The 25,060-nt window shown below is 36.2% G+C and overlaps 1 protein-coding gene across 4 annotated transcripts in view; it reads left to right on the forward strand.

Annotated features, from left to right (window-relative positions):
- ASAP2 (ArfGAP with SH3 domain, ankyrin repeat and PH domain 2) overlaps nucleotides 1-25,060 on the forward strand; it is a 90,807-nt gene that overhangs the window by 49,882 nt on the left and 15,865 nt on the right. For all 4 annotated transcript variants that reach the window (XM_051613873.1, XM_051613875.1, XM_051613876.1 and 1 more), the window contains exons 8-21: nucleotides 482-557; nucleotides 1,059-1,145; nucleotides 6,845-6,948; nucleotides 7,066-7,135; nucleotides 12,571-12,658; nucleotides 14,503-14,551; nucleotides 14,661-14,827; nucleotides 16,292-16,425; nucleotides 17,162-17,256; nucleotides 18,921-19,110; nucleotides 20,003-20,088; nucleotides 20,299-20,414; nucleotides 20,881-20,948; nucleotides 22,719-22,832. In XM_051613873.1, the coding sequence (XP_051469833.1) occupies nucleotides 482-557; nucleotides 1,059-1,145; nucleotides 6,845-6,948; nucleotides 7,066-7,135; nucleotides 12,571-12,658; nucleotides 14,503-14,551; nucleotides 14,661-14,827; nucleotides 16,292-16,425; nucleotides 17,162-17,256; nucleotides 18,921-19,110; nucleotides 20,003-20,088; nucleotides 20,299-20,414; nucleotides 20,881-20,948; nucleotides 22,719-22,832 (1,444 nt within the window). The remainder of the gene's footprint in view (nucleotides 1-481; nucleotides 558-1,058; nucleotides 1,146-6,844; nucleotides 6,949-7,065; nucleotides 7,136-12,570; nucleotides 12,659-14,502; nucleotides 14,552-14,660; nucleotides 14,828-16,291; nucleotides 16,426-17,161; nucleotides 17,257-18,920; nucleotides 19,111-20,002; nucleotides 20,089-20,298; nucleotides 20,415-20,880; nucleotides 20,949-22,718; nucleotides 22,833-25,060) is intronic.

The raw sequence follows: 25,060 nt of genomic DNA on the forward strand, positions 1-25,060 counted from the left end.
AACATTTCTATGCCAACAGAAAAATCCATATGCTACAGTAAGATTTAGCATATTCAGTTTACATACAGGCCATAATTAATGCTTGGAAAACAAAGAGGTTTTCATGTAGCAGAAAGTTTGAGTCAGATGTGACATTACTTGGCTCCAAGAAGTCACAATTATTTTATATCTACTAGAGCTTTTGCTGTTCTGCAAATGAATCTTGCTTGTTCTGGGCCTTCAAAAAATGGGATGAGAACCTGTGCTAGAGGTGAGAATGAGGAAAACTTACATGACAGTGGATTGTGGCAGTTGTGAACCTAATTGGGGATGTTGCATGTTAGAATAAACTATGATGGAAATAAAGAGGTGATCAAAGATGCTTACAAAAATGCTTAATGTTTTGAAATTTATGGTATGACATAATAATATGCATGTCTTCCTTTGGCAACTTTTAAAACCAAAAATACAAAGTTTAATAATGGGGTTTTTTGTTTTTAAGTTTCTTTCAGGATGGTTTAAAAGCAGTTGAAAGTCTCAAGCCTTCAATTGAGACACTCTCGACCGATCTTTATACAGTGAGTAACAACCTCTCACATTTGTGTTATAAAGTTAGTTTTTTACAGTAGAACTGTGATAATTTTGGTTCAGGTTGCCTGACTGTTTTAATAGTCATCGTTTTAAGGATTTGAACATATTTTTGAGTAAAATTTTGTTCCAATGTCATATCCAGAAGCCTTAGTTCAGGACCCCACTGTGTAAAATGTTAGGAAAACAGCTTTTGCTCTAAAATCTTTACTGATTAAGTGGAAAATAACGTGTTGTTTCAAATTGAACACAAGGAAGCAAGGACAGTGTGAGGCAGTATCGGAGTGTTAACTCAGTAACATCCTAGCCATTATCAGTTTTTCTGAAGATATAGACGAAAATAAATTGATCACGTTATCTTTTCTCTCTGTGTTTTCATTCTTCCTGAACATTTCTCAGAAAAAATGAACCAATTAAGTAGCAAGTTTGAAAGAACTACATTGAAAAGAAGTGATAATGTTATTTTTAACCTGTGTTTTTCTTCATTCAAGATTAAACAAGCACAAGATGAGGAAAGAAGACAATTAACACAGCTTAGAGATATTTTAAAATCAGCACTCCAGGTTGATCAGAAAGAGGTGAGCATATAAAGTGGTTTGACTTTAGAATGCCCAATTTAATTACTTCTAATGTAATGTTAGTATTTGAAATAGAGATTTTAACTTTTACCAGGCATCTAATTTATTTTGTTTATTCATCTTTGTTTTGATGCTGATACTGAATGTTTCTGACAAAAGCAGGTTTTTAAAAACTTAATTCCCACTAAAAATAGAATTTATTCTGGTAATCAGTATCGAAAAATACCTAAGATATATTCCGCTGTCTGTGGACTAACAGGCAGTGGTGTCTGTGTTGCTCCAACTGAAAATGGAACAACTTTGGCAGTATCAAGGAGACCATATCAGTACAATGCTATCTCGCAATAATACTTCAAACTGTATAAAGATTATGTAAAACTTCAAATCAAAAACCACCTCTTGTATCAGCTGCAAAAAATGACAATTAAGTTTGCTACTCTGCTGCAAGGTGCCAGTTTTCAAACATGCTGGGTCAGTTCTGTAATCTAACAAATAAGGTGTTTATTGAGTTTCAGTTATGATTGCTGTTAGATTTAAAGAATTCTGGAGTAGTTTTGTTTGACAAACTGAATTGGAAGCCAGCATTTTGTGTATAATCTAGTCCTAAATATTGAGTCTACTTTTGTTTCAGATTGCTAGTGCTTCCTCTTCATATAAATAAATGCCAGCCAGCTTCCTTTGCGTGGCTGCTGGGCCATGAGTAAGTGATGAATGAACCTCCTGCCTCCTTTCAGATTCTCTTACTGAGAGGGATCACAATGAAATAGTTTAGTCTGTAGAGCTCAGAGTTCCTTGATCTTTTTCTGGTTTTGCTTTCATCTTCCCGTACAGGCTGTGGTGACTCTGAGCTCTGGTGGTCAGATGATGGTTGTTGAGCAACCTAATCTAGTGAAAGATGTCCCTGGCGATTGCTCAGGGTTTGGATTAGGTGATCTTTAAGGTCCTTTCTGACTAGTTTTTCTATAACTTGCTGGTAAGCATTGAAACGGCCTTAAACGCTCTTCACTTTGAGCTGCTCATTGTTACAATGTGACTTTTTTGATAATGAACATTATATACAAAGTTCCACACAGTTTGCAGGCACTTTCTTAGATTCTGACTCATATTTAGGACCCACTGAGGGGTGCATTTGCTAAAAATTTGCTAATTTGAGCTCTGTGGAATGGAGGACTAGTGATTCTGTTGGATACAGTGGCTAGTTCGGATTCAGCATTGACTGCTCACTCCCAATCAGGAGGCTTTGCTGCTTAGCATCTCTTAGCAGGCTTCCAGTTTTATTCAGATCTTTATTAAGAAGACATAGTAGAAGCAGTTTAGAGTTCATGGTTGCTGGAAGTGTTGCTTTTCTATGTTTACCTGTTTATCAATGGTGCTGATATTAAATGTGTATGGAAGATGTGGTGAGCATACATCTTTTCACAGACTGAAAAATGTAATAATACACATTAACTTATTTTACTGTTTTTGTTGTATTTAAAATACAACAATTTAGAAGTTTTTAAAGTGCTTTATGCTATATTAATAATTTTTAAATTCATCACATTTAGATATAGATGCTTACTTGCAAAGCATGAGAGGTGCTATCATTTTATTTTTAAAGTTTTTTGAAGACATCAGTTAGTCTGTGAGATGCCAAACAATCCTGTTATAATTTATTGTACAACCCACTAATATTATTCTTGTTGCACTGTAATTTCCTTTACTACAACTGATCTATTTTTTTTCCTTCCTGAAATGCATTTACATTTTGTGACCGAAGTCTAGGAGAGTAAGTGTTACTATGTTTTAATGAAAATAGTTGGCATGATTTCCATTCAGATTTCAAGAAACTGGATTTTTCCTCTGAGCTTTTTTCTGTTGGTATGAAAAGACTGGATCTTTTTTTTCTCTTCTGTTTGTTGTATTATGAAAAGAAAGAAAAAAAAAGTTCTTAGTTTGTTCTTGGGAAGTAAAATTGCTGTAAGACAAATTGGTGATTTCACTTTCTTTTGGGAATTAAATCCAGTTGCTTGATTTGATGTTCTTGCAAGATTTTTAAGATATATGTATTTTAAATTAAAATGGACTTATATATGAAGTAATAGAATGTTAACAAATATTGTTTCTGTTTATTTAAAAAACAAAAAGACACAAACACTGATAGTGAACCTTTTTTTTTTTTTTACCTGTATATATAGTTTCCTCCTTCACAGAATTTTCTCAAACCTGATTTGTATTGAAACTTCTTTTTGAAACATCATTGTGTGTACTCCTTCATAATTTTTAATTTTTAAACGTTTATTTTGCAAACTGTAGAGCTCCTACAAGTTTTGGGGTTAACTTCAAAGTTGTATTGCCTTTATTCCTCTCTTTCCAGCGTTGTCTTTGAGGGTAGCCTTACTGTAGTTGTTAGATTAGCTTCTGCTTCCTCTACATCTATGGTAGAACCTATAATCTGTTCAGGCCATTGCTAAACAGTGTGCATTTTGTAGTTTTGGACAATAATGATAGCTGTGCTACAGGAGAGGCTGCCTGCCAGGGGTTCTGGCAGATACATCTGTTGGAGCCTCTGTGGAACTTTAATAGATAAGGGGTGGATCTCTGAAATGTCTCTGTGGCAGTGTTTGTCTACATACAACAGAAGCTCAGGCTCTTGGAAAGTTGTAAGGGTTTTTTGGCAGCTGTATGCACAAGAGTGAGCCAGACAGTCTAAAATCCTGCTCCGTGTGAGTTGCAGAATGGCCAGCCAAAATTTGCTGAATATAGGTTAAAACACCTTGTGTGGAAAATTGTGTTTTGTTCAAATAGTGGAGCTGATAAACAAGTTTTTAGAACCTCTCATCAGTAGTCACAGACCATCTTTACAGAATATTGTTTGCACATTTCTTTCATTTGTAACTATGCTATTCTGCTTGATTTAGGGGTCAGTCAGTCTTTAGAAGAAATAATTACAAACCTCTTTATAGTCAGTGAAGTGGTTCACTATAAACATGCTGCAATTAAATGACTCACTTTTTTCTTTTGTATGCCTATCTGCACTTCAAAGCTGATAAAGTGGACAAAGTTCAGTTTCTTAGGCTTGTGTACTTCAGTCTGTTTTGCTCTTGTTATGACAAAATACTCTGAGCTTGCTATGTCCTATATCCTGCAGGGATCCATTTCCTCCCATAGGTAATATATATTGTTCCTGCTCCTCCAATGAGGCCATTGAGTCTGACCCTGTTATCTGTGATTTCTAATCCTGTTGTGTGCAATATGCAAACCAGAAATAAGGGAAGATCCTTTGGGGAGCCTGCATATGGAAAACGCATGCTGAAATTGCCCGGAAGGATGTTAATTGTGATGGTGATTTGTGGTATGGCATCCTGTCTGTTAGGAGCTAGATGAAAATCATGAGCTTGCTTGTCAGAGAGCTGTGGTAAACCATCATCTGGCAATTACGTTGGACAGACAGTTGATGTGACCACGGCCTGAAACGGGGTTTTAAAGTTGAAAATCTCCTTGTCTGGTTCTCAAGTCCCTCTCATGAAATAGTATTACATATTTTAAAGATACTGTTCATAATAATGAATGTGTGGAAATACATGTCAGTTACAGCAGCTTCCTCTCTGGTTGAAATAAGGCAGGAAGCTTGTATTATTGGCTTGCCAGTTTGGCCAAACACAGCAGCTGAGCGTAAACAACAGCTGAAGGGAGGTAGATGAAATGCAGCAGAAAATATTCCACGAAAAGTAGCAACACAGTCTTAAGTAATGGGAATAGTGCTATGGGCAGGTGTTGGAGGTCACCTGAAGCCTTTACATAATTGACAACATGGAGAACTGAAATTAATTTCCTCTAAGGCCTTTAATCTTGGGAATGGATTTCCTTTACTGACTAATGGGAGGCAGAGATCAAGGCATTGGTAGGACACAACAGGTAGTGTCAGATCAGATTTTCTTCAGAAGTTAGTAAATCTGTGCATGCAAGACTTCTTAATCAGTGAGGAGAAATTCTTTTTAAATGTTGTTCTGGTTTTGTAGTGGACAGCCAGAGTTCAAAACCAAGTAATTCTGTGTAAACAGGCTGAAGAGGAATGATAAGCACACTCATTTAAATATGAAGGGATGCTTTGTCAGGCATGGACTTTTAAGTGATGGTTTTGTAGTGTCTTTAAAATCCGCAGGTGAATGTTGTAGCTACCTGTTCAGCTTCCTGGATCACTGTCTGAGTGACAGGGAAGTGGGCACAGGTTGCTTCTGCTGTAAAGGAACACCAAGGAGTACTGTAGCCTTGCCCTCAGCTCAGCTCATGGTTCTCGGGACCACTTAGCTCCAGCACTACGATGAGCCTGAAATCCTGCAGCCTGGAAGTGTGGAGTCCTAAGTGCACTGACTGTGTCCACTGACTGTGGTAGCTCTGTCGCTACCGTAGTTTGGACTTGCAGTGTGGTGCCACTACAGTTGAGAAGGGTCCTGAATAGCTTTGGCTGCATTAGTAGCTCTGGTATAGTAGCAGAATGAACTGCTGCAACCTGTAAACAGGCATTCCATCTGATCTGGCATTCTCTGGGGAAAAGCACAGTCCAACTGTGCTCTTGATTTTTTGTTAGTCTTTTTCCCCTGCTTCTAACCAGAGATGTCTTGTACTTGAAGTGTATGAAGCTAATTATAATTAGAGAGAAACTATCTTCTTAATTAATACTCTGAAGATTATTTTATCATGTGCACACTTAGAAGATCCAAAATAGTGTATCTGAGACACACTATCTCATATTTTTAGCAAATGAGATTTTTTTATCAAATTATATCTTCATGGCTCTTAAGGTTTTGCTTATTGATAGCTCAGATGGAGACTAATTTCAACGAGCTGTTTTCTTCGTAAGTTTTTTTTCCTTGCTGTACCTCTGTTATCTGCCATATATAACAGATGTTACTACATCCATGGAGCAAAGATCATAGAGAAGAAAGCAAGAAATATCATAAGTACTGGCCATTGTTACTGTATGCACTGAACAATCCATGACATTGTGTTACTGCTACTAATACAGCATGACACATCAGATTCTTCTTTATCATGTTATTTTTTAAGAACAGGTACTCTTGTAGCAGTGGGTCCTGCCTCTGGGTAGTTCTGAGAGCAGTGTGAAGGGTTTAGTTAATCCTTGTGTCACTTCCTCTCCCAGGAGTCTACTTTGTTCAAGATACTTTGGTTTAAATTATTATTTCTTCAGAAATAACTTCTGTGTTTTCCTGTATGCCTCCTGAACTGTGTTCCCTGGAGGTCTCTTCTGCTTTTCAAATAATAACTTGACTCAGTTTCCACACGGAAAACCATTTGAAGTTTATGCTTGTAATTTTTTTACAGTGAAAGGGTGCACTAGGAATTGCAGGTAATAATAACCTTTATTGTTTGCACATTTCAGTGTTTGCATGAGTTGGAAAGTCCACTGTTCAATTAATTTTTGGATTAAAAAGTTATATATTAAGTCCAATAGTAATGCTAAAAGAAAGCACGTAAGAGGATTTTGGCAAGAGCTGATAATGGCTACTCCTCAAACATTTTTTTGTGCCCTCTGATGAAAGAAATGGATCTGGTTCTTTCTCATTGAGGAGGAGAAGTGTGCTTCTTTGGCCTGCAGGATTAGAGCAGGAAGGAAAGCCTCTGAACCTCATTAATAGGGGGGATGTTTTGGTTGAAAGTGTGGAATGCATTACAAATTGCTGTTCTGTATATTTCAGGAATCTCAGATTCGTCAGAGTACAGCTTATAGTTTACATCAGCCTCAGGGAAACAAGGAACATGGCACTGAACGAAATGGCAGTCTGTACAAGAAAAGTGATGGGTAAGTACTCCTGGATTCTACTGAAAAAATAAATAATTATGTCTTAAGAGCTGAAACAATGTAATATTAAATATATTAAAAACTGAGTCACTTTTTTTTTCCCCCCCTTCAAACCAGAATCAGAAAAGTGTGGCAGAAAAGGAAGTGCTCAGTTAAAAATGGTTTTCTTACAATTTCCCATGGTACAGTAAGTATTTGTTTACAGTATTTTCTGTACATGGTTGCTAATACAAAAAGGCAAACTATGCTGGTCTATATTTATAATTTGGAATTAGTTGGGTTCCTGGTGCAGCATTTTGAATATGATGGATACATTTTTTAAGGCAGTCTTTCAGAAATATATCAAGAGATACAGAGTAGCTAAAAATACAACTGTTTTAATGTTCATGACTGTTAATGGGAAAAAAAGTCTTTTTTTAATGACTCATTTAGTTCACGTAAGCTGTTCATACTTAACCAGACTATCTAAAAATATACCAATTGTAAGTTTTTCTTTTTGAAAGACATGGTCGGGCGTTAAGCCATCTTTTACATATGGGTTAAGCAACTTTTTATATTTCCAAGACAAGCTGAGACAGTGCTGAATCTTTTCTCTCCTCCAGATTTGCTGCTATATGGTAATTCGGTATGAAGGTAGCTTTCCTGGGGAGTAGCTGTTGGAGAAAATCAGCCTGGAAGGCAACTTCTACCAGAATGCCAAGAGATAGAGTTAAAAGTCCCTCTTTCTTTGCCACCCATATTTGAAACACATTAACAAAATGTTAATATTTATACTTGAAGTTTTAAAACTCTATACTTCCATATTTTGGGCCTTCTACTCTTGGCTTTGAACTCAGCTGTTTTTCTTTTCCCATGACTTTCCTCTTTTTTTATATTGCTTTCTCCAAACTTTTAAGGAAGTTTAAGGCAAAAATCAACTCAGTGAAAGTATTTCCCATTCTTGGGCTAATAAACAGTCCTGTTGCTTGATCCTGTTATGAACTGTTCTGTTCTTCATCCTGTTATGCCTGTTGCTATGACTACAAGTTGACCCTGGCAGCAAAAATGAATCAATTTCTCATTTGTGCATCTAATCACAAGCTGTTGCCTTCTAAATTTGAAAATCAGGAGTTAAGGAGGAATGCAAATCCAGGCCTGCAAAGTAGAGTAATTATTACGGCTTTCGAATTGTCCACCAATTTGTCCCTGTTCTCATATGAGTGTGTATAAGCACGTCTTTGTCAGAGAAAAGTCTACTAGTGTTTCTGTATTGGTGTCTCCATGTGCTGTACATGTGCTTGGCATTGGACATGCAGTAGTGGTACCACTAGGGTGTAGCTTGGGCAGCTCAGAGCAGGCTACAAAAATCCACTTGTGGAGCAGAATTTTAGAACTTTCACAAGCAAGTACAGTTACTGAGTCTATCAAGATACTGTTGTTGTTCTCTTTTTATAAGCTGTCTGCCAGATGGTCCCACATTTTTAGAAGCGGCAAGTTCCCAATGAAATAAGTAGAGCTGCAGCTGGAAGTCAGTTGCTGAGGTAGATACTTAAATGTTAATTTAGATATGTGGGTTTCACAAGTTCGGTCTTGATCTTTTTATATTACAAAATCAAAAGAGTACCTTCTTGTTTTAAAATACACCAAAAAAAGTGGTTTTGTTTATTTGTTCACTTTTTCTTTAAGTATTGGTGGCAGTTTTGTCTAAAAAATTAATGCTTGTTTCACAGGCATTGAAGTGGGTGGAAGTGATTTCTGTTTGTTAAGAATTTTCTAGGCTGCTCTGAATGGTTTCTGAGACTTCTGAATCAACGATATTGATTTCCAAGCTTTCTCAGGGCTGATGCCTCCTGGTCTCTAAAATATAATGTCCCATTCTGTCTTTTCAGCTGTTGCTTGAAATGAACTGTATCTCCGAAATTCAGTTGTCAGTTTTGTTTGCTTTATCAAATACACATTTGTAAATGTTTTTCCTTTTAAGGCTAAGTATTTGTCATGTATTTCTGTCTTTGGTCATGTAGCCTCTCTTTATGGGGGGCTGTTTTTTCAGATAGTTTCTAGAACAGCTGTTTGCAGGAAGGTACAGATCCTGTATTCTGACTTAAAGGCACCTGCCAAATGCTCTCCTGATACGGATTAGGGGAGTATGGTTGGTTGTCAGTCACCCAGCTGTAACACTGAATGTACGTCTGCATTGGCATATATGCAGAAGTTGTGCTTTTAGACAGTTAAAAGCTTCAAAGAAATTAGCGTTCATAGAGCAATGTGCAAGATAATGGCTGATGGAAAAAGAGACACTGCTTGTTCCTGTAATTATTAGCAGTTGGAAATTTTCTGACATCTACCTGACAGGAACTCAATGTACATGGATGAAAAAACAATGACAGAAGCAGATTGAGCCATTTAAATGGGAATTCCTGAGTAGTTACCAGATCAAAAAGTCCCAGGTGAAAAACTTAGATTTAAGGAGCTTCAGATTTCTCAAAGTTGTTTTGTGTTCAAAGAGCTTAAATGGAATTTGGTGGTTGTCTGCAAAAAAGGAGTACAAGAGAGACTCATTATCAAGGAACCTTTTTGTTATTTTTTCTTTACTGCTGGAAACTTTAATCTATCATCAAGATTAACAGAGTGATCTGAAGGCAAAAGAATCTGATTAAGTCTTTTGATTCTAAAATACATCACCGTGATATCCAGGAGAAGTGCACGATGAGATCAGCTAACCAGTCTGTTAAATAAGTGGACATGCTTGCTTGTGCCTTTTGTAAATATCAGCTCTGGATCGTGGCACTCCTTGGTATTGTCTTAGAGGCCTGAGATTCTTACACTTGATTCTTACACTTACTATTTGTAGCCAGAACATACAAGAAGTCAGTTTTCTTGAATAGAGCCTTACATATTCTCCAGGAAGAAATACAAGCTGCTGCTGAAGTCTGCATGTATGGCATGTGAGGTGGCAGCACATCTTTTCAGGGTGTTTGTATGTTAACGTGGATGTCCGTAAATTCTCTTGTAGTCTGAAATTTTATTGTCTAATCGGAGTCCCAAGCAGGAAAATGAAACCCAGAGGTTTCAAACCAGTGGTGTCATAGCAATTACATGTTTGTTAGCATTTTCTACTTCTAGTGTCTCCTAATCCTACCAAAAGTCTGGTTCAACATCCTAGTGTGGTTAAGGAATTTATAGAGCCTTGTCTCCCTTTGCCTTCAGGCTCTTAACTTCTTCCCAAGCAGCATCTGTCGTACAACAGAAGTGTGTTGTCTGCCAAGTGAAGGACACATGTCGGGGAGCATGTTGGGGAGCCACTGTTACTCAGCCACAGGATAAAAGCATGGAGGTGGTGGTATCAGCCACATGCAAAGATGTCAGGGTTTTGTAATACCTTTGTTTTTGCTGACTTCAGGGTAGGAGGTCCTCAGTTCAAAACTCTGAAATATGTTTGGATTCCAAGATTGGCACAGGATGTGTTTTAGGTTTTTGGAGCCGTTTCCTTGGGTTCTCATATCCTGATGCAGAGTTCTTATGCTGCATTCTCCTGTCCAGAGAGACTAGTTCTGTGTATACTGGTCCTTCAGACCTCTCTGAAGCTTTTTAGTGGATCCCTTTACAGCTTCATAAATTACAGAAAACTAGTTGGGTCCTGAATGCACTTCACACCCAAAGTCAAGCAGATTCTCTCTTAACTTGAACTCACTTGCATTTTTACATTCTCCTAGAGCCTCTGGGAAGGGTATACATGGGTTGCCCAGTGGCTTGTTTACCAGATGCGTATGTTTTTATTTTTGTTTGCTTTACTTTGTATTTTTATTATAGGCCATCTCTGGACACTTCTTGGACAAACCATCACATTAAAAATGAAAACACTAGAAACTTTACTGCTATGGATATTGTGTATTTAAATATAACCAAGAAAATGGGCCCAAGCTGGCATTTTTAAGTTGTGATCTTGTATGCTCTAGTTACAAAGAACTCTTTTTCGTTGATAGGCTAAAATAATGAAAACTGTATGCACTTTTACTACAAAAAGGAATGTCTGGAATTTGGAAAGCTATTTACTAGACAGAGAATACAATGTGGTTGTCAATTAATTGTCATCTTGCTGCCTCCAAAAGCTCTCTTGGGTACAATTTGTTTTACAGTGCCCAGCAGGAGACCTGCAGGTTTGTTGTTTCAAAGCATGCATGACTTGGTTATATCTGCTGCTTACTTATATTGGGCAAAGCATGAGCATGCTGTTTTTCAAGGACACCATGCTTCTTTTTTTCCTTTAACAGGAAAAAACACTATGTAATTGTTTCCCTTCTTATGTTTCTCCATGGTTTTGTTTTTTTACTGGTCTTCAGACATAATGATGATGGTGTTCTTTTTTGGCCAGCTACATTGTTTTAGGAGATTGTTTCAAGGAAATCTGTATTCTTCAGCCTTGTTCTTCCTTCTTTTTGAATGAAATATTTTAATAAATAAATTTTAGAAGAATTTCAGAAGATGGAAGTTTCTTAAGATTCATTGCAAGTTAATTACGTTATGTGGTAGTTCGGTTTCATTTGATAATAGTTCTTTTTAGGTGATGAAATCTTATTTTAGCAGCTTGATAGATTCAAATTGTTAGAATGCAACATTAAGTGTGGTTTATGTATATTACTATCTTTATAATAGTACTTAACTAACGTTATTTCAAACTTGTTAATTTTCAGATAGTATAGTCTAGAACAGAGTCTCTGCAGTTAACTTATTTCTGATTTAATTATTCTAAACAAAAAGTGAAACTGGTTATCTATTGTAGCAAGTGCAAGCCATTCTTCAAGTCAAGGTAGCAAACATGACGTCTCATTAGGTGCTACCTCGGGTCTGTAGGACGGGTGGGTTGAGGGAAAGAAGAGATCAGCACAGTGATGCTGTTTGAAAAGTTCTTGTAGGCTTTTTGAGGCTTCTTAAAAATGAGGTTTGCTTGTGCATTTTGCTTTTAGCAAAATATTGCTACTTATTGTTTAATAAGGAACTGAAATAGCTGAGAGGAGCTTGACTAGAAAATGGATTTCATTGTACAATGTATTTTGTTTCACTACATTTTTTGGTAATGAAAGATCTCAGTTTAGTTTTGCATATGTTCATTGCAAGACTGCTCTGCACCAACTTATTTTCCTTCAATGTGTCTCTTTAGTGACTTAAAAATTGAGCTTTTGTTCAAAATCGGCTATCTAGGCTCTCTTTAAAGACATTAACAGGAGTCAAATTATTTGATTGTTGAAAACCTAGAAAGCTAATTTTTTTAAAACTAAATTTCAACATGTTAGAGGATTAAATTTACATAAAATTCATCTGTCTCTCTGTCATAACTCATTCTTTCATGTAAGTGTTACTGGCAAGGTGATCAGAGTAGTGATAATAAAGTGATTTTACCCCTCTCCACTTTCAAAATTCTACTGTCTATGCAGTTATCAGTGACCAAAATAGCAAAAAAAAAGAAAATGTAGTTTACAAACCACAATGCAGAAGAAAACGTAAGTAAAAAAACTGAGTACCTTGAAAATTAAAGGAACAGCCATTTTCAAGTCTTTTTGGGCAGTGGGATGTTATCCTGGTTTTGAACTGCAGGTTTCAGTCAGTATCAATATATTAAAATGTGTATGCTTTGTCTTCAAATAGGCTAACCGACCTCCAGCAAAGCTCAATCTGTTAACCTGCCAAGTGAAAACAAACCCAGAGGAGAAAAAATGTTTTGACCTCATATCACGTAGGTTTGTTGTTTAGGTCTTTTTACTTGCACCAAATAAAAAAGGATTTTGCATTATTTCTGTAAATGTGTCAATAATCCACTTAAACATTATTGCAGCTGTAAAATGCTTCCCTTTATAAAACGCCCTTCCTTTGATAATTTACCATTTCACTTATTTTAGTATAATGCCACTAACTGTACCTGTTTCTTTGGAAAACCACTTGTTTTTAAAGCTATCTTTTTTCCGTCATGCTATATAGTTTTGTGCTCCCTTATGATAGAGTAACAGTATTTTTGCTGTGACATCACTATTTTTTATTGAAAATGTCATAGCTGGTCATCTTGGAAAGTTACAACTTTTGTACAAGATCAGAAGAAGCTTTTAAAACAGGACAAAACTTCTTAAACTTTAATCATAGTGGTTGCTGTGTTACTGTGAAGAAAATACTGAAAACTTTTGTGGTTTTGTTATCTCACAGTAGATATGAAGGTGAGATAAAGAGTCTATGTATTAAAATCACCAAAACTGAATAATTTTGGGAGCTGAATTGTGTAGTAGAAATGCTTCCTTTGTTTTCTCACTGGGACATTTTAGTATCATATCTCTGGGCTCCATAAAAATACATTATTAAAATATATGTCTCAAATTATTTGGAGAGGAGAATATGTCTCATTTGTTCCTTTGTCAGAGAATAAAGCTATTTTCAGTTTGTAAATGTAAGATATGCTTCTTGTGTCAGTAGACTTGTAGTCATGTATGCAATATACAGCTTTTCCATTTCTGCACAAGCAAGTGGTCTTCCCTGTTTACTTTTGCAGTTACTTTGTTGGTTACCATGTCACATTTTGCCCAATATCAGCTTATCACAGTGTTGTCATTTGTCCTGTCACACATATGGCAAGGCATAACTGGCCTTTTAGCTGTCTCCAGGTCACTTTTTCACTTTGTTTTACCATAGAGCTTAAAAACATTCCTTGATTTTTAAAAACTGCAAATTGCTGTGTCATGACAAGATAAAAGCTCTTACACTTTATCTGACACTTTCCTTTCTGTCCTTCCGTGTATCTTCGCTCTCTTAACAATTCCATTGTTTAGACCATTTTTAATATATTTTTGCCTGAATATTTTTCAAACTTTAGGAATTTTCAACCTAGAATATCTTTTTGCCAGTAGCTTTACCTCTCTTTTTCTCATCAACTATACTAATTTTAACTCCAAGTCGATCTCTAAACTATATTGTATATCACTTGTTTCATGTGTATTATGCTTGTTTCTCTAATAGCACACTGTGATAACAATTCTTAGAATTACGAAAGTAGTGGTAAATGCAAGTTTTTTAGCTTCATTTGATTGAAATAGCCTGGGGCTTGTCCTGATTGTAGTTTGGACATTGTGTCTGTCAAATTTCTTTTGTCATTTTTTCTTACTGTGGTTTCAAGAGCTCATTTGGAAAATTTTAGTCTTCTATATACAGATAAACCCAAATACAGACTGTATTTTAGTCACACCACTACCCCCAGCAGAACTTTAGACTTGAAATTGCTGAGGTTATCTCTAGAACGTGGAAAAATCAGTATACTCTCCTGCTGCTTGTGTGATAGAAGCACAATACTGAAGAAAACAGTTTCTCTTGAAAGAGCAACAGGTCATCTGGTGTAAATACAGGTATAAATGTAGCTGAACTGTAAGTAGTGTGAGTGAAACTTGCTAAATAGACTTTCTGCCTGCCAACACTCCATTAATGAGACTAGAGACCTCAGGAGTCATACATCAATTAAATCTTAGGATTTTCTGAGAGACTTCTGCAAGATCTGTTTTTCAATCATTTTTTTAATCAGTATGTGAATTATTTATTGTGCAGACGACAGAACATACCACTTTCAAGCAGAGGATGAACAGGAATGTCAAATGTGAGTTACTTTCCTAATTTTTTTTCTGAAACTGGTGTTCTGCTGAGACATTACCTTAACCTTTGGAAGTGCCAAAACATTTAATAGCAAAATATTACTGCCATTTTAGATGGACATCTGTGCTACAAAACAGCAAAGAGGAAGCTTTAAATAATGCATTCAAAGGAGATGATAACACAGGAGAAAATAATATTGTCCAGGAACTGACAAAAGAAATTATATCTGAAGTCCAGAGGATGACTGGAAATGATGTGTGTTGTGACTGTGGAGCACAAGGTGACTCAATTAAACATATTTCTAATTGGAAAAATTCTGTGTATCATGAGAGTATTTAAGCTGATGTTTTATGTTTTCAGTTTTATTCCTTATCTCACAAAGATTACACACAGTAGAACAGGCTAACAACTTAATTGTGCTACTTTAGTAAGACTAATTTGCTATATGCACATAGTCAGAAGCTTTTTTTCTTCCCATGTATTTTGCTAATTGTAATTTTTGTTTATATAAATCAGTTGATCTCATTTTATTAGCCCATATATTCAGAAAAAAGTTTTAGGTAAAACTGGACAGCAGTAAGATGCTTCAAGCATTTTCCTAATACACCCCTTTTCTTTTTGTCTTTTTTTATTTTTATTTTATATGTTTGACTTGGAGGGTGAGCCAGGGAATATGTCTAATGGTGTTTACTTAGAAAAGAATGTGCCTGCTGACTATGGTTTGCAGTTTGGTTTTGTTGATCGATTATTTCCTACTTTAATCTTCAATTTATTTTTTAAATCCTGCTGTTTCCTGTGCTCTCTAATATTACAGAGGCACTGCAGGACGCAGAGGTTTTTTCTATATTAAACTGTAGCTGGAAATACCAGGTCTGAAGTTGTATGAACTTTATAAATCAATAGTTCCAGCAATAGATACTGTATAAAGCTATGGGAAGAGTCAATCCTACTGTCTTTAAAAGAGGAGATTCTAAGTAGCTATTAAAAACCTTTATCAAATAAAATTATTTCTAAACTGACTACATCTTCAGAAATTAATAATTTCTCTGGAGGATGAGGGAATGTTATAGTAAACTGCAAGACACCAGGAAAAAAGACAAGCAAGAGTAATGAAAGGAGAGGAATGAGGCTTAATATCTTTGAAATAGTTCAGTGAGAATCCCTTACAGTGTGGTACTGTGTATATACTTCAGAAACACTGCTGCTTCATTTAGTCTGAAGTCTGTACTTGACATAAAAAACCTCACCAAAACCTGTAGGCATTGTTAATTCAGTTTGACTTCCACCTGTGCCTCCAATTGAGAATGTGACACCATTATATTGGTGGTGGTAAAAATACAATTCCAGAAAGCATGTGGAGAATGACGAACTGAATTGTTTGAGTAGCTCCCTTGGAGGTCCATATTCTTTACAAACAATAATAATAATAATAATAGTAATAGTAATAATAGTAATAGTAATAATAGTAATAATAGTAATAATAATAATAATAATAATAATAATAATAATAATAATAATAATAATAATAATAATAATAATAATAATAATATCTGCCTCTTCACTTCTGCCATTAAAAGTTCCTGGTTTGTGTTTCCCAACAGAATAAGTGCAAAGACATAAATTAATGAAATCCTGATAATTCACATACAGGAACTTTACAGAATTTATTTTCTGTACACCACATTTTCTAGAATGAAATAATTACCTGAATAAATTTTAATTCTGTGGGTGCTTTCTGTTTCAGATCCTACCTGGCTTTCGACAAATTTGGGAATTCTAACTTGCATTGAATGCTCAGGAATCCATAGAGAACTCGGTGTTCACTATTCCAGAATGCAATCACTTACATTAGATGTGCTGGGAACATCTGAACTTCTGGTAATCAAATTGCTTGTATCGACTTAAAAATAGTACTATAAAATACTTCCAACAGAAGTATATTTTTGTCATTTTAACAATCTGTTGTTCCAATCTTGGAAGTTGCCTCTGGATAAATATATTTTAAGAAAGGTTAATTCTTCAGGTTTAAGGAAACCTGAACACAGAGACTTACAGTGCATTTTGCCTGATCCTAGAATTCAAATTAGGAGAGGCTTCATATTTTTTTGTTTTTCCATGTCTTTTTTCACTTGATTGCTTTTTAAATGACCACAGCTGTTTGACGTATTAATGTGCCTCTCAGTTTAAAAATTGAAGGACTTCACAAATAACTTCTCCCATTAATTATTTAGGTGTATTTTATAAAAGAGCTTTAATCCTGAAAGGAAGTAAATGTATTCTGCTTTGCTACACAAAGATGTTACCACTTATCAGCTGCTCTGTGACAGTTTGTATGTATGTGTTCCTAGCCAGCACAAAGTATTCAGTGTTTATTGTATGAGCTGGTGTTTTGATGGATTATTCTGGAGTTACTTATTGTGTAATAAATTGCAGATGAAAATTGACACCCAAAAGGATACCTAATCTGTTAATGAGCGCTGACATAGTAGCAGAACTACAAGTCAGAAATAAAAAGTCCCAGCTCCCATTTTCCCGTCCCTCCCACTAGGATGTGTATAGCCAGTAACTGAACATTTTTACTAAGTGAGTTGTGAATTTTATTTTTTTTAATCAGCTTGCAAAGAATATTGGGAATGCTGGGTTTAATGAGATTATGGAATTCTGTCTGCCAGCTGATGAGATGGTCAAACCTAATCCAGGCAGTGATATGTAAGTAAAAAGCCACTATGTTTTAGTGGCAGGCATTTAGTTTAATATTACTAATGGGTTATGCCATTATGGTTGGCATTAGCAGGCCATGGAAGATGTATTATGTCTTGTATAGCCTCATAGCCAAGGAGTAAACCTTTTTTCTGATGCTTTGCATGTCTGTTTTATTGAACTTTATCTGATTGTACCTTCCCTAATAGTAAGGATTGTTTTACTAACACTCTGAATCCTTTGTAGAACAGAAACAGATGAAACATGACTTGGGAATTTTAAAAGCATGCAAAAGTAGAGATTAAAGCCAAAGCTATTAATTTTGTGCTATTTAAACACAACATAAAACATTTTACCTGAAAGATGCTGAACACCCATTGTTTAGAAACTACACCTAGGAATTAAGTCTGTAAGTACATGGAATAAAGACAGAACATTTAATTGAATTCCTCAAAAACACTGAACTGTGACAGCAGAGACACAGCAAAGACAGCTGCCTACTTGGCTGGATACTACTTCATCTTAAAAGAGTTTGTAAATGATACAGAAACAAACCCAGAATAATTGGCTTTTGATTTTACATAATGTGAACTTTCATCATTCTGACAGAGTTAATGTTAAACCATATAGTTTAAATTATTTTTTACTACCACTATTAATAATAATACAGAATACAAATATTAATAATTTGAATTCTTATTAAGTTTGCCAGATTCTAAATCAATAGCATATGCATACTTGTAAAATTATATTTAAAAAAATAATTTAGTTTGATATCTCTGCATACCAATTTTATTATATTTTTTAATGAAATGGGAACTTGAAGACAAGCACTTCTTAAAAATCATGAAGAAATACTGCTGTATGCTTTAGCAACAGAAGCTATCCATTGATTCCCTTCATTATTATTTGGATATTTTTTTTTTTTCCCCATTTCCTAGTATCTCAAGTATGGCTTTACTGTATGTCTTCTGTGCCATGTTGTGTACATCCCAAGAGCTGGTGAGGAGTGGTGCCTTTGGGAGGTGTTCAAGCTCCTGTCTTGCTGTGTTGGGAAGAGCACTAGTCATTTGTTAGTTGGCTATCAACAACAAAAGTGATAACGTGTGCTGAATCAAGAGTACTAAGTTTTCACCTCAGTTTAGAGGCAAAACTAGAAACTCCACTGCATCCTCCCTGCTATATTTGTGGTGAAGAATTGCTTTACAGAACATGCTCACTCCTGAGAGTACAGATCCAAGGCCAGGATAGTCTGTGCAGAGGTATAAGACAAATTTTTGTATCCCATGCCTTCCATCCCTTTCCAGCCTGTGTAGGAGTACAGGTCAGGTAAACATAAACCTGACAAGCTGCTGTTACCAAACCAGCATTATGAAGCTTTGGTGTATCTTCTGTGCCTAGAGCTGGGTAATCTTAATCTCATCTTCACCCCAGAGTTCAGAGGGTAAAACTCATGGTCTGTCTTCATACTGTGTATTTGATTCATCTTCTATAGCTACATTTTATCCTGGAAATACAAGACTGCATGTCTTCCATGCATACTTAAGAAGAAAAATTACCACAGTGAATGATAAGTAGTTTTCCCCAGATTTTGTTTCAAATTACTTGCATGTATTTGTGGAAATGTGTGTCTTCTGCTAAACGTTATAGAAGTAAATTATATTCAATTTCAGGAATGCAAGGAAAGATTACATTACTGCCAAGTATATTGAGAGAAAATATGCAAGGAAAAAGCATGCTGACAATGCAGCTAAATTACATGCTCTTTGTGAAGCAGTCAAATCAAGAGACATTCTTGGATTAGTCCAAGTATATGCTGATGGTGTGGATCTCACAGAAAAAATTTCACTGGCCAATGGCCATGTAAGTGTTGTAAATTTTATTAGAAAATTGTTGTAAAGTGCAATATGCTTCCATTGATTTAAAAAGGACTGGTTTTTCTTATTTGAAAATAAGATTTTAAATACTGTTCTGAACACTCTACTTTTAATGATGTAATTTAACAATAACAAAAGATAGTAAAGTGTACTCTAACATTGTTTCCAAATACCATCATGTTTTAAATGTATTAAAATGTTTGGAAAGCAGTGTAGGGGAAAGGGACCTGGGGGTCCTGGTGGACAGGAGGATGACCATGAGCCAGCAATGTGCCCTTGTAGCCAAGAAGGCCAATGGCATCCTGGGGTGCATTAGAAGGGGTGTGGTTAGTAGGTCAAGGGAGGTTCTCCTCCCCCTCTATTCTGCCTTGGTGAGACCACATCTGGAATATTGTGTCCAGTTCTGGGCCCCTCAGTTCAAGGACAGGGAACTGGTTCCATGTGAACATGAGAAAAAACTTCTTTACTGTGAGAGTGACAGAGCACTGGAACAGGCTGCCCAGAGAGGTTGTGGAGTCTCCTTTGCTGGAGACATTCAAAACCCGCCTGGACACGTTCCTGTGTGATGTGCTCTGGGTGATCCTGCTCTGGCAGGGGGGTTTGACTAGATGATCTTTCGAGGTCCCTTCCAACCCCTAGGATTCTGTGAAATTCTGTGATTAAACATTAAATCATTGAAGAATCTATTTGTTTTCAACCCATTTGTTTCTTTACTTTAAAGGAACATAAGGGAAGCAATGAACATCTCACAGAGATATTTTAATGGTAACATGTCTGAAAATTTTGAATGTTTTAATTAGCCTCATTTATGTCTTAATAAAATTTCTGCTTCTCTGCAGATCAACAGGAATAAATGTGTTATTTTGTTCTATTCTCAGGAGCAAGATGAAACAGCACTCCACCTTGCTGTGAGGTCAGTTGATCGAACATCCCTTCATATAGTTGACTTTTTAGTGCAGAACAGGTAAGTGTATGGAAAGCTATTAAAATACGATTTATACTGCTTTTATGTCAAGTAATGCAAATGCTAAATGAATACAAATACTAAAACTAAATCTAGTATTTTCAAATGTAATTTTATTCTTTGAAAAACTTTCTAATAGAAGAGGTTTATTAATATAAGGTAGGAAACAAAGTTTAATCAGCTTTCCTCTTCTTTCTTGTACTCCAATAGTGGCAATCTAGATAAGCAAACATGTAAAGGTAGCACAGCCCTGCATTATTGCTGCCTGACGGACAACGTTGAGTGCCTCAAACTGCTGCTGAGAGGGAAGGCTTCTATTGAAATAGGTAAAAGGGTAATGTGTACTTCAGTTTCATGTTTGTCACTGCTTCAGAGAAGAAAGGTGGAGTAAGTCCATTTCCTGCTCAATTGTTTATCATCAGTATTATATGCTGTGAATATAATCTTCATGATAAAAAAATCAATATTCATTGTTTATCTCAAGTTTAAAATTGACTTATACATTACACTTGTTTTTTTAAACATATTTAGATCAATAAGTACAAAGATTTTTAACTAGTATCTTGCTGCCTAGTTATATACTGCTATTTCATGGATATCATTCCCTATATATGGCATGTTGAGTTGGTACTGCTTGTCACGTTCAGAGCTGAACCTACATATGAAGGAAAGAGATTAGTTTTGGAGGCTGTTGGTCTAGTATTTACTATGTGCCTGCAGGTTTGTCTTTATCTTTAGTAATGGACATGTTAATAGTGACACTTAGAACTTTCTTTTCTTGCTATAATCTAGCTAATGAATCAGGAGAGACGCCACTTGATATAGCTAAACGTTTAAAACATACCCACTGTGAAGAGCTGGTAAGTGTTGCATCTTTCTGTGTGTTTGTGCATTTATAAGCAGAATCCTGTCTGAATAGTTGACAGTTTACAGTTAAATATTAAATTAATATATTCCAGACTAAATAGTTTTATGCTTAGAAATAGTTACATACTTATGTCAAGTTATATGCTTTTAAGAAGAAAATTGTATTTCTTTTTATATGCTTTGAAAATGCTAAACTTTTGGGGGCCGGGGGATGATTCTTTTTGATTCTGCTTGAGGGTAGAAAGACTTTACAGAGGGACCTGGACAGGCTTGATCGATGGGCCAAGGCCAATTGTATGAGGTTCAACAAGGCCAAGTGTCAGGTCCTGCACTTGGGTCACAACAAACCCATGCAATGCTACAGGCTTGGGGAAGAGTGTCTGGAGAGCTACCTGACAGAGAAGGATCTGGGAGTGCTGCTCAACAGCCAGTTGAATATGAGCCAGCAGTGTTCCCAGGTGGCCAAGAAGACCAATGGCATCCTGGCCTGCATCAGGAATAGTGTGGCCAGCAGGAGTAGGGAAGTGGTCATCCCTCTGTATTGGTGAGGCCACAGTTCAAATACTGTGTTTAGTTCTAGGCCCCTCACTACAAGAAGGACATTGAGGTGCTGGAGTGAGCCCAGAGAAAGGCAGCAAAGCTGGGGAAGGGTCTAGAGCACACGTCTTTGAGGGCTGGCTGAGGGAACTGGGGTTGTTTAGTCTCAAGAAAAGGAGGCTGAGGGCAGCCTCCTTGCTCTTGTTTTACAGAGCCTCATTGCTCTGTAAAACACCTGAAAGGAGGTTGTAGTGAGGTGGGGCTTGGTCGCTTCTCCCAGGTAACAATTGCAAGGAAGAAATGGCCTCAAGTGAGGTTTAGATTGGATATTAGGAAAAAAAAAATTCACAGAAAGGGTTATCAGGCATTGGAACAGGCTGCCCGGGGAAGTGGTTGAGCCACCATCCCTCTAGGTGTTTAAAAGGTGTGTAGGTGTGGTAACTTAGAGACATGGTTTAGTGGTGGACTTGGCAGTGTTAGGTTAAGGGTTGGACTTGATGATCTGAAAGGTCTTTTCTGACCTGAACAATTCTATAATTCTAATTCTATGACATCTCACTGAAATCTTACCACTAAATTAGTTTTTATGGGTGAAGGCCATGGATGAAGGCCATTTTCTAGTTGCCCGGAGAGATTGTAGATGATCCATCACTGAAAGTGTTCAGTGTTAGGTTGGGTGGGACTTTGAGCAATGTGATCTAGTGGAAGATGTCCCTGCCTATGGCAGGGGGGGCATGGACTAGGTGATCTTTAAAGGTCCATTCCAACCCAAACTATTTTGTGATTCCTTGGAGAAAAGTTGGCTCACATCACTACTTTTAATAAACATAAAAAATGGATTAGCGAGTTCTTGATCAGCAAGTCTGAGTAAAAAAAAAAAAATAAAAGCCATTGCAGTTAATTTATTTGACTTGCAGTTCCTAAATCAAAGCAGATAAGATGTGGTGCATGCCAGAAAATGGAGAATGGACCTACAATGGTTAATGAAAGGCCTAGTTGATTTAAATTTATTTGTCTTGTATTTGCTGACAGAACTTAATTATTGAAACTTAACCCGGTGCAGTAACTTTCCAGTTTACTTAAATCTCTTTTTAAAACAGAAGTAATATTTGCATTTATAAACCAAGTTTACTTCTGTATGTGATTTTTGTTTGGTTTTAAACATGTTGTTTTAAATTTAATGCTGCATATAACATAGCTGTCAACAGTAATCTTTTTTTCCATAGCTTACTCAAGCACTATCCGGACGATTTAATTCTCATGTTCATGTAGAATATGAATGGCGGTTACTCCATGAAGATCTGGATGAAAGTGATGATGATGTTGATGAAAAGCTGCAGGTTTGTATCAATACATTATTATTTTTCTGTACGCCTGTCTGTGTAAGCATGATGTTTATAATTATTTCAAAACCACCACTTGTTACTGTAGGTGTAAAGATAGTGTGAAATACAGTTCTGTAGTAAAATGTAGTAGCTTAAATTTTAGTTCCCTAACTTATAGTTTGTCTTCTTTTTCTTCTTTAATATAAGGTAGACAAAAATATGAACATGTGGTGATGATCCAATTATGATGAGCCAGATGTGATACCTTTTTCTTAATGGAGTCAACAGTTTGTTTCAATGCATCAGGAATATCCAGACCTGCTGACTGTAAAGCAGAACTAACATGACCTAGAAAAACTGCCTGTACAAAGAGAGAGATGCCTTATTATATCTCCTCATGTTTGTAAAACTGCTCCAGTTGATGGCTTTAATTTTGGAACAGTTTATGCATTGGCTTGTCTTCAGTGGAACTAAACTTCTGCATTGAATAAGCTACATGCATTAATGGGAGGGTAGGATCTGAATTCTGAATCTGCAAGTAATAGAATTATTTGTTTTCTCCCTTCTCATACCTGAAATTTCTGTTGTTGTGGTGGTGCTGTTAAGTCCAAAATCATGGAATGCTTGGGGTTGGAAGGACCCTCTGGAGGTCATCTGATCCAGCCTCCCTGCTAAAGCAGGGTCACCTAGGGCCAGTTGGCCAGGACCATGTCTAAACTGCTTTTTAGTATCTCCAAAGGAAGGTCATATTACAAGTATTACAGAGTATTCCAGTAGCATAGGAACTTCACTGTATTTTCAGAATTCACTTTCCTAATTTAGGGACCAACTTCAAAAAGTACTTAAGCACCTAAACATATAGGCAGGGAACAAAGTAACATGTTTTGATGCCTGAAATGCACTTAGAAATGGCTTGGATTTATAGGGGCCAGGTAACTTGAAATGACATATCGACTCATAAATACTAATGGCGTTCTGAAACTTTTCATAATTTGAAGTATTCTGTATAAGTATTGAACACTTTTTTGTTTGGTTGGTGTTTTGTGTATGTGCTTGCAGTGTTCTAATTTACTTCTGCCTTTTCTGCTTCCTTTATAAAGTGCAAGGAATACACAATAGGCTTTATATTAGTTAATCTTGAGATGTTAGCACAGCCTTTTTTCCTCTTGAAAGTAGCTAACAAAAGACTCTCCTCTGGATAATGAAATTTTACTTTTTTCTTTTTATGAGTTTAGCATTTTAATACTTCTCTTGCAAAGTCCCCCATCTCACCTAGGGCATGAATTGCTAATACTTAATAATGTTAAGCCAAATCTTGTGTGTTGGGTTGTTCGTTATTTTCAGAACCTTTAAAACCTGACAGTCATAGGTTCATTGTCTTTGCTTTCACAGAATGTCTTTAAAAATACTAGGTCATCAGATCATCGAATTGGCTTAATGTTTTGGAGACTCATTTTTACATCATTATGTTTCCTCTGTTGCAAAATACCATTTTTGCAAGTTCTTGACTGCATAGGATTTTTCTCCCCATGTCCTGTCTCTTTAGTCAAGCATAGCTATTAATTAACTTTGGTGCTTGACTTGAAGGAGTTAGCAACAAAGAGCAGATAAACATGTCATGAGCCATCCCTTTTAAAGCACAGTTGCTACCTTCTGAGACTGTTATGAAGATTTTTCTTGAGAATTTTGGTATTTGTGCAAGAATCTGGAATCTGTGAGCTGTTAAATCCAGTTCTTCTGGATGAGGTTTCATATACTATCCCAGTATTTATGTATTCCTGAATATTTTATCACCATTCAGATAACAGCAGTAATTATGAACTTTTCAATAAAGCAGCTTGAAACTCTATTATATTTAGAGATTTCATTTTTTTCCCAGCTGTAAAATCTTTTGGGTAATTTGCAACTAGAAATCTAACATATCCCTTTCTGGGACACTCTACATTTGTATTTTTTATCTGTTTTCAACTTCACTTCCATCACTGTTGCCAGTTGCCTTCTGCAGTTGAGCATTCTTTTTGGCCAGTCCCTGACCTCCACCTTGTACAGCAAGTTATCTGCTACTCAACAATGAAGCCAAAGTAGTGAAACTGGTACTTCACTGCCCACTATTAATAGGTTTGTACTGCAGGGACTTTTGAAAGAAGATTAAAGACTATTAATCACAGACGAGTGTCTGTAACTAAACTGAATGTACTGGTGAATTCTTCTGTTGCTTAGGATCACATCAGAGTTCTGTTTAT

This window comes from Apus apus, chromosome 3 (assembly GCF_020740795.1).
Source record: "Apus apus isolate bApuApu2 chromosome 3, bApuApu2.pri.cur, whole genome shotgun sequence".
In the NCBI taxonomy this organism is placed as follows: Eukaryota; Metazoa; Chordata; class Aves; order Apodiformes; family Apodidae; genus Apus; species Apus apus.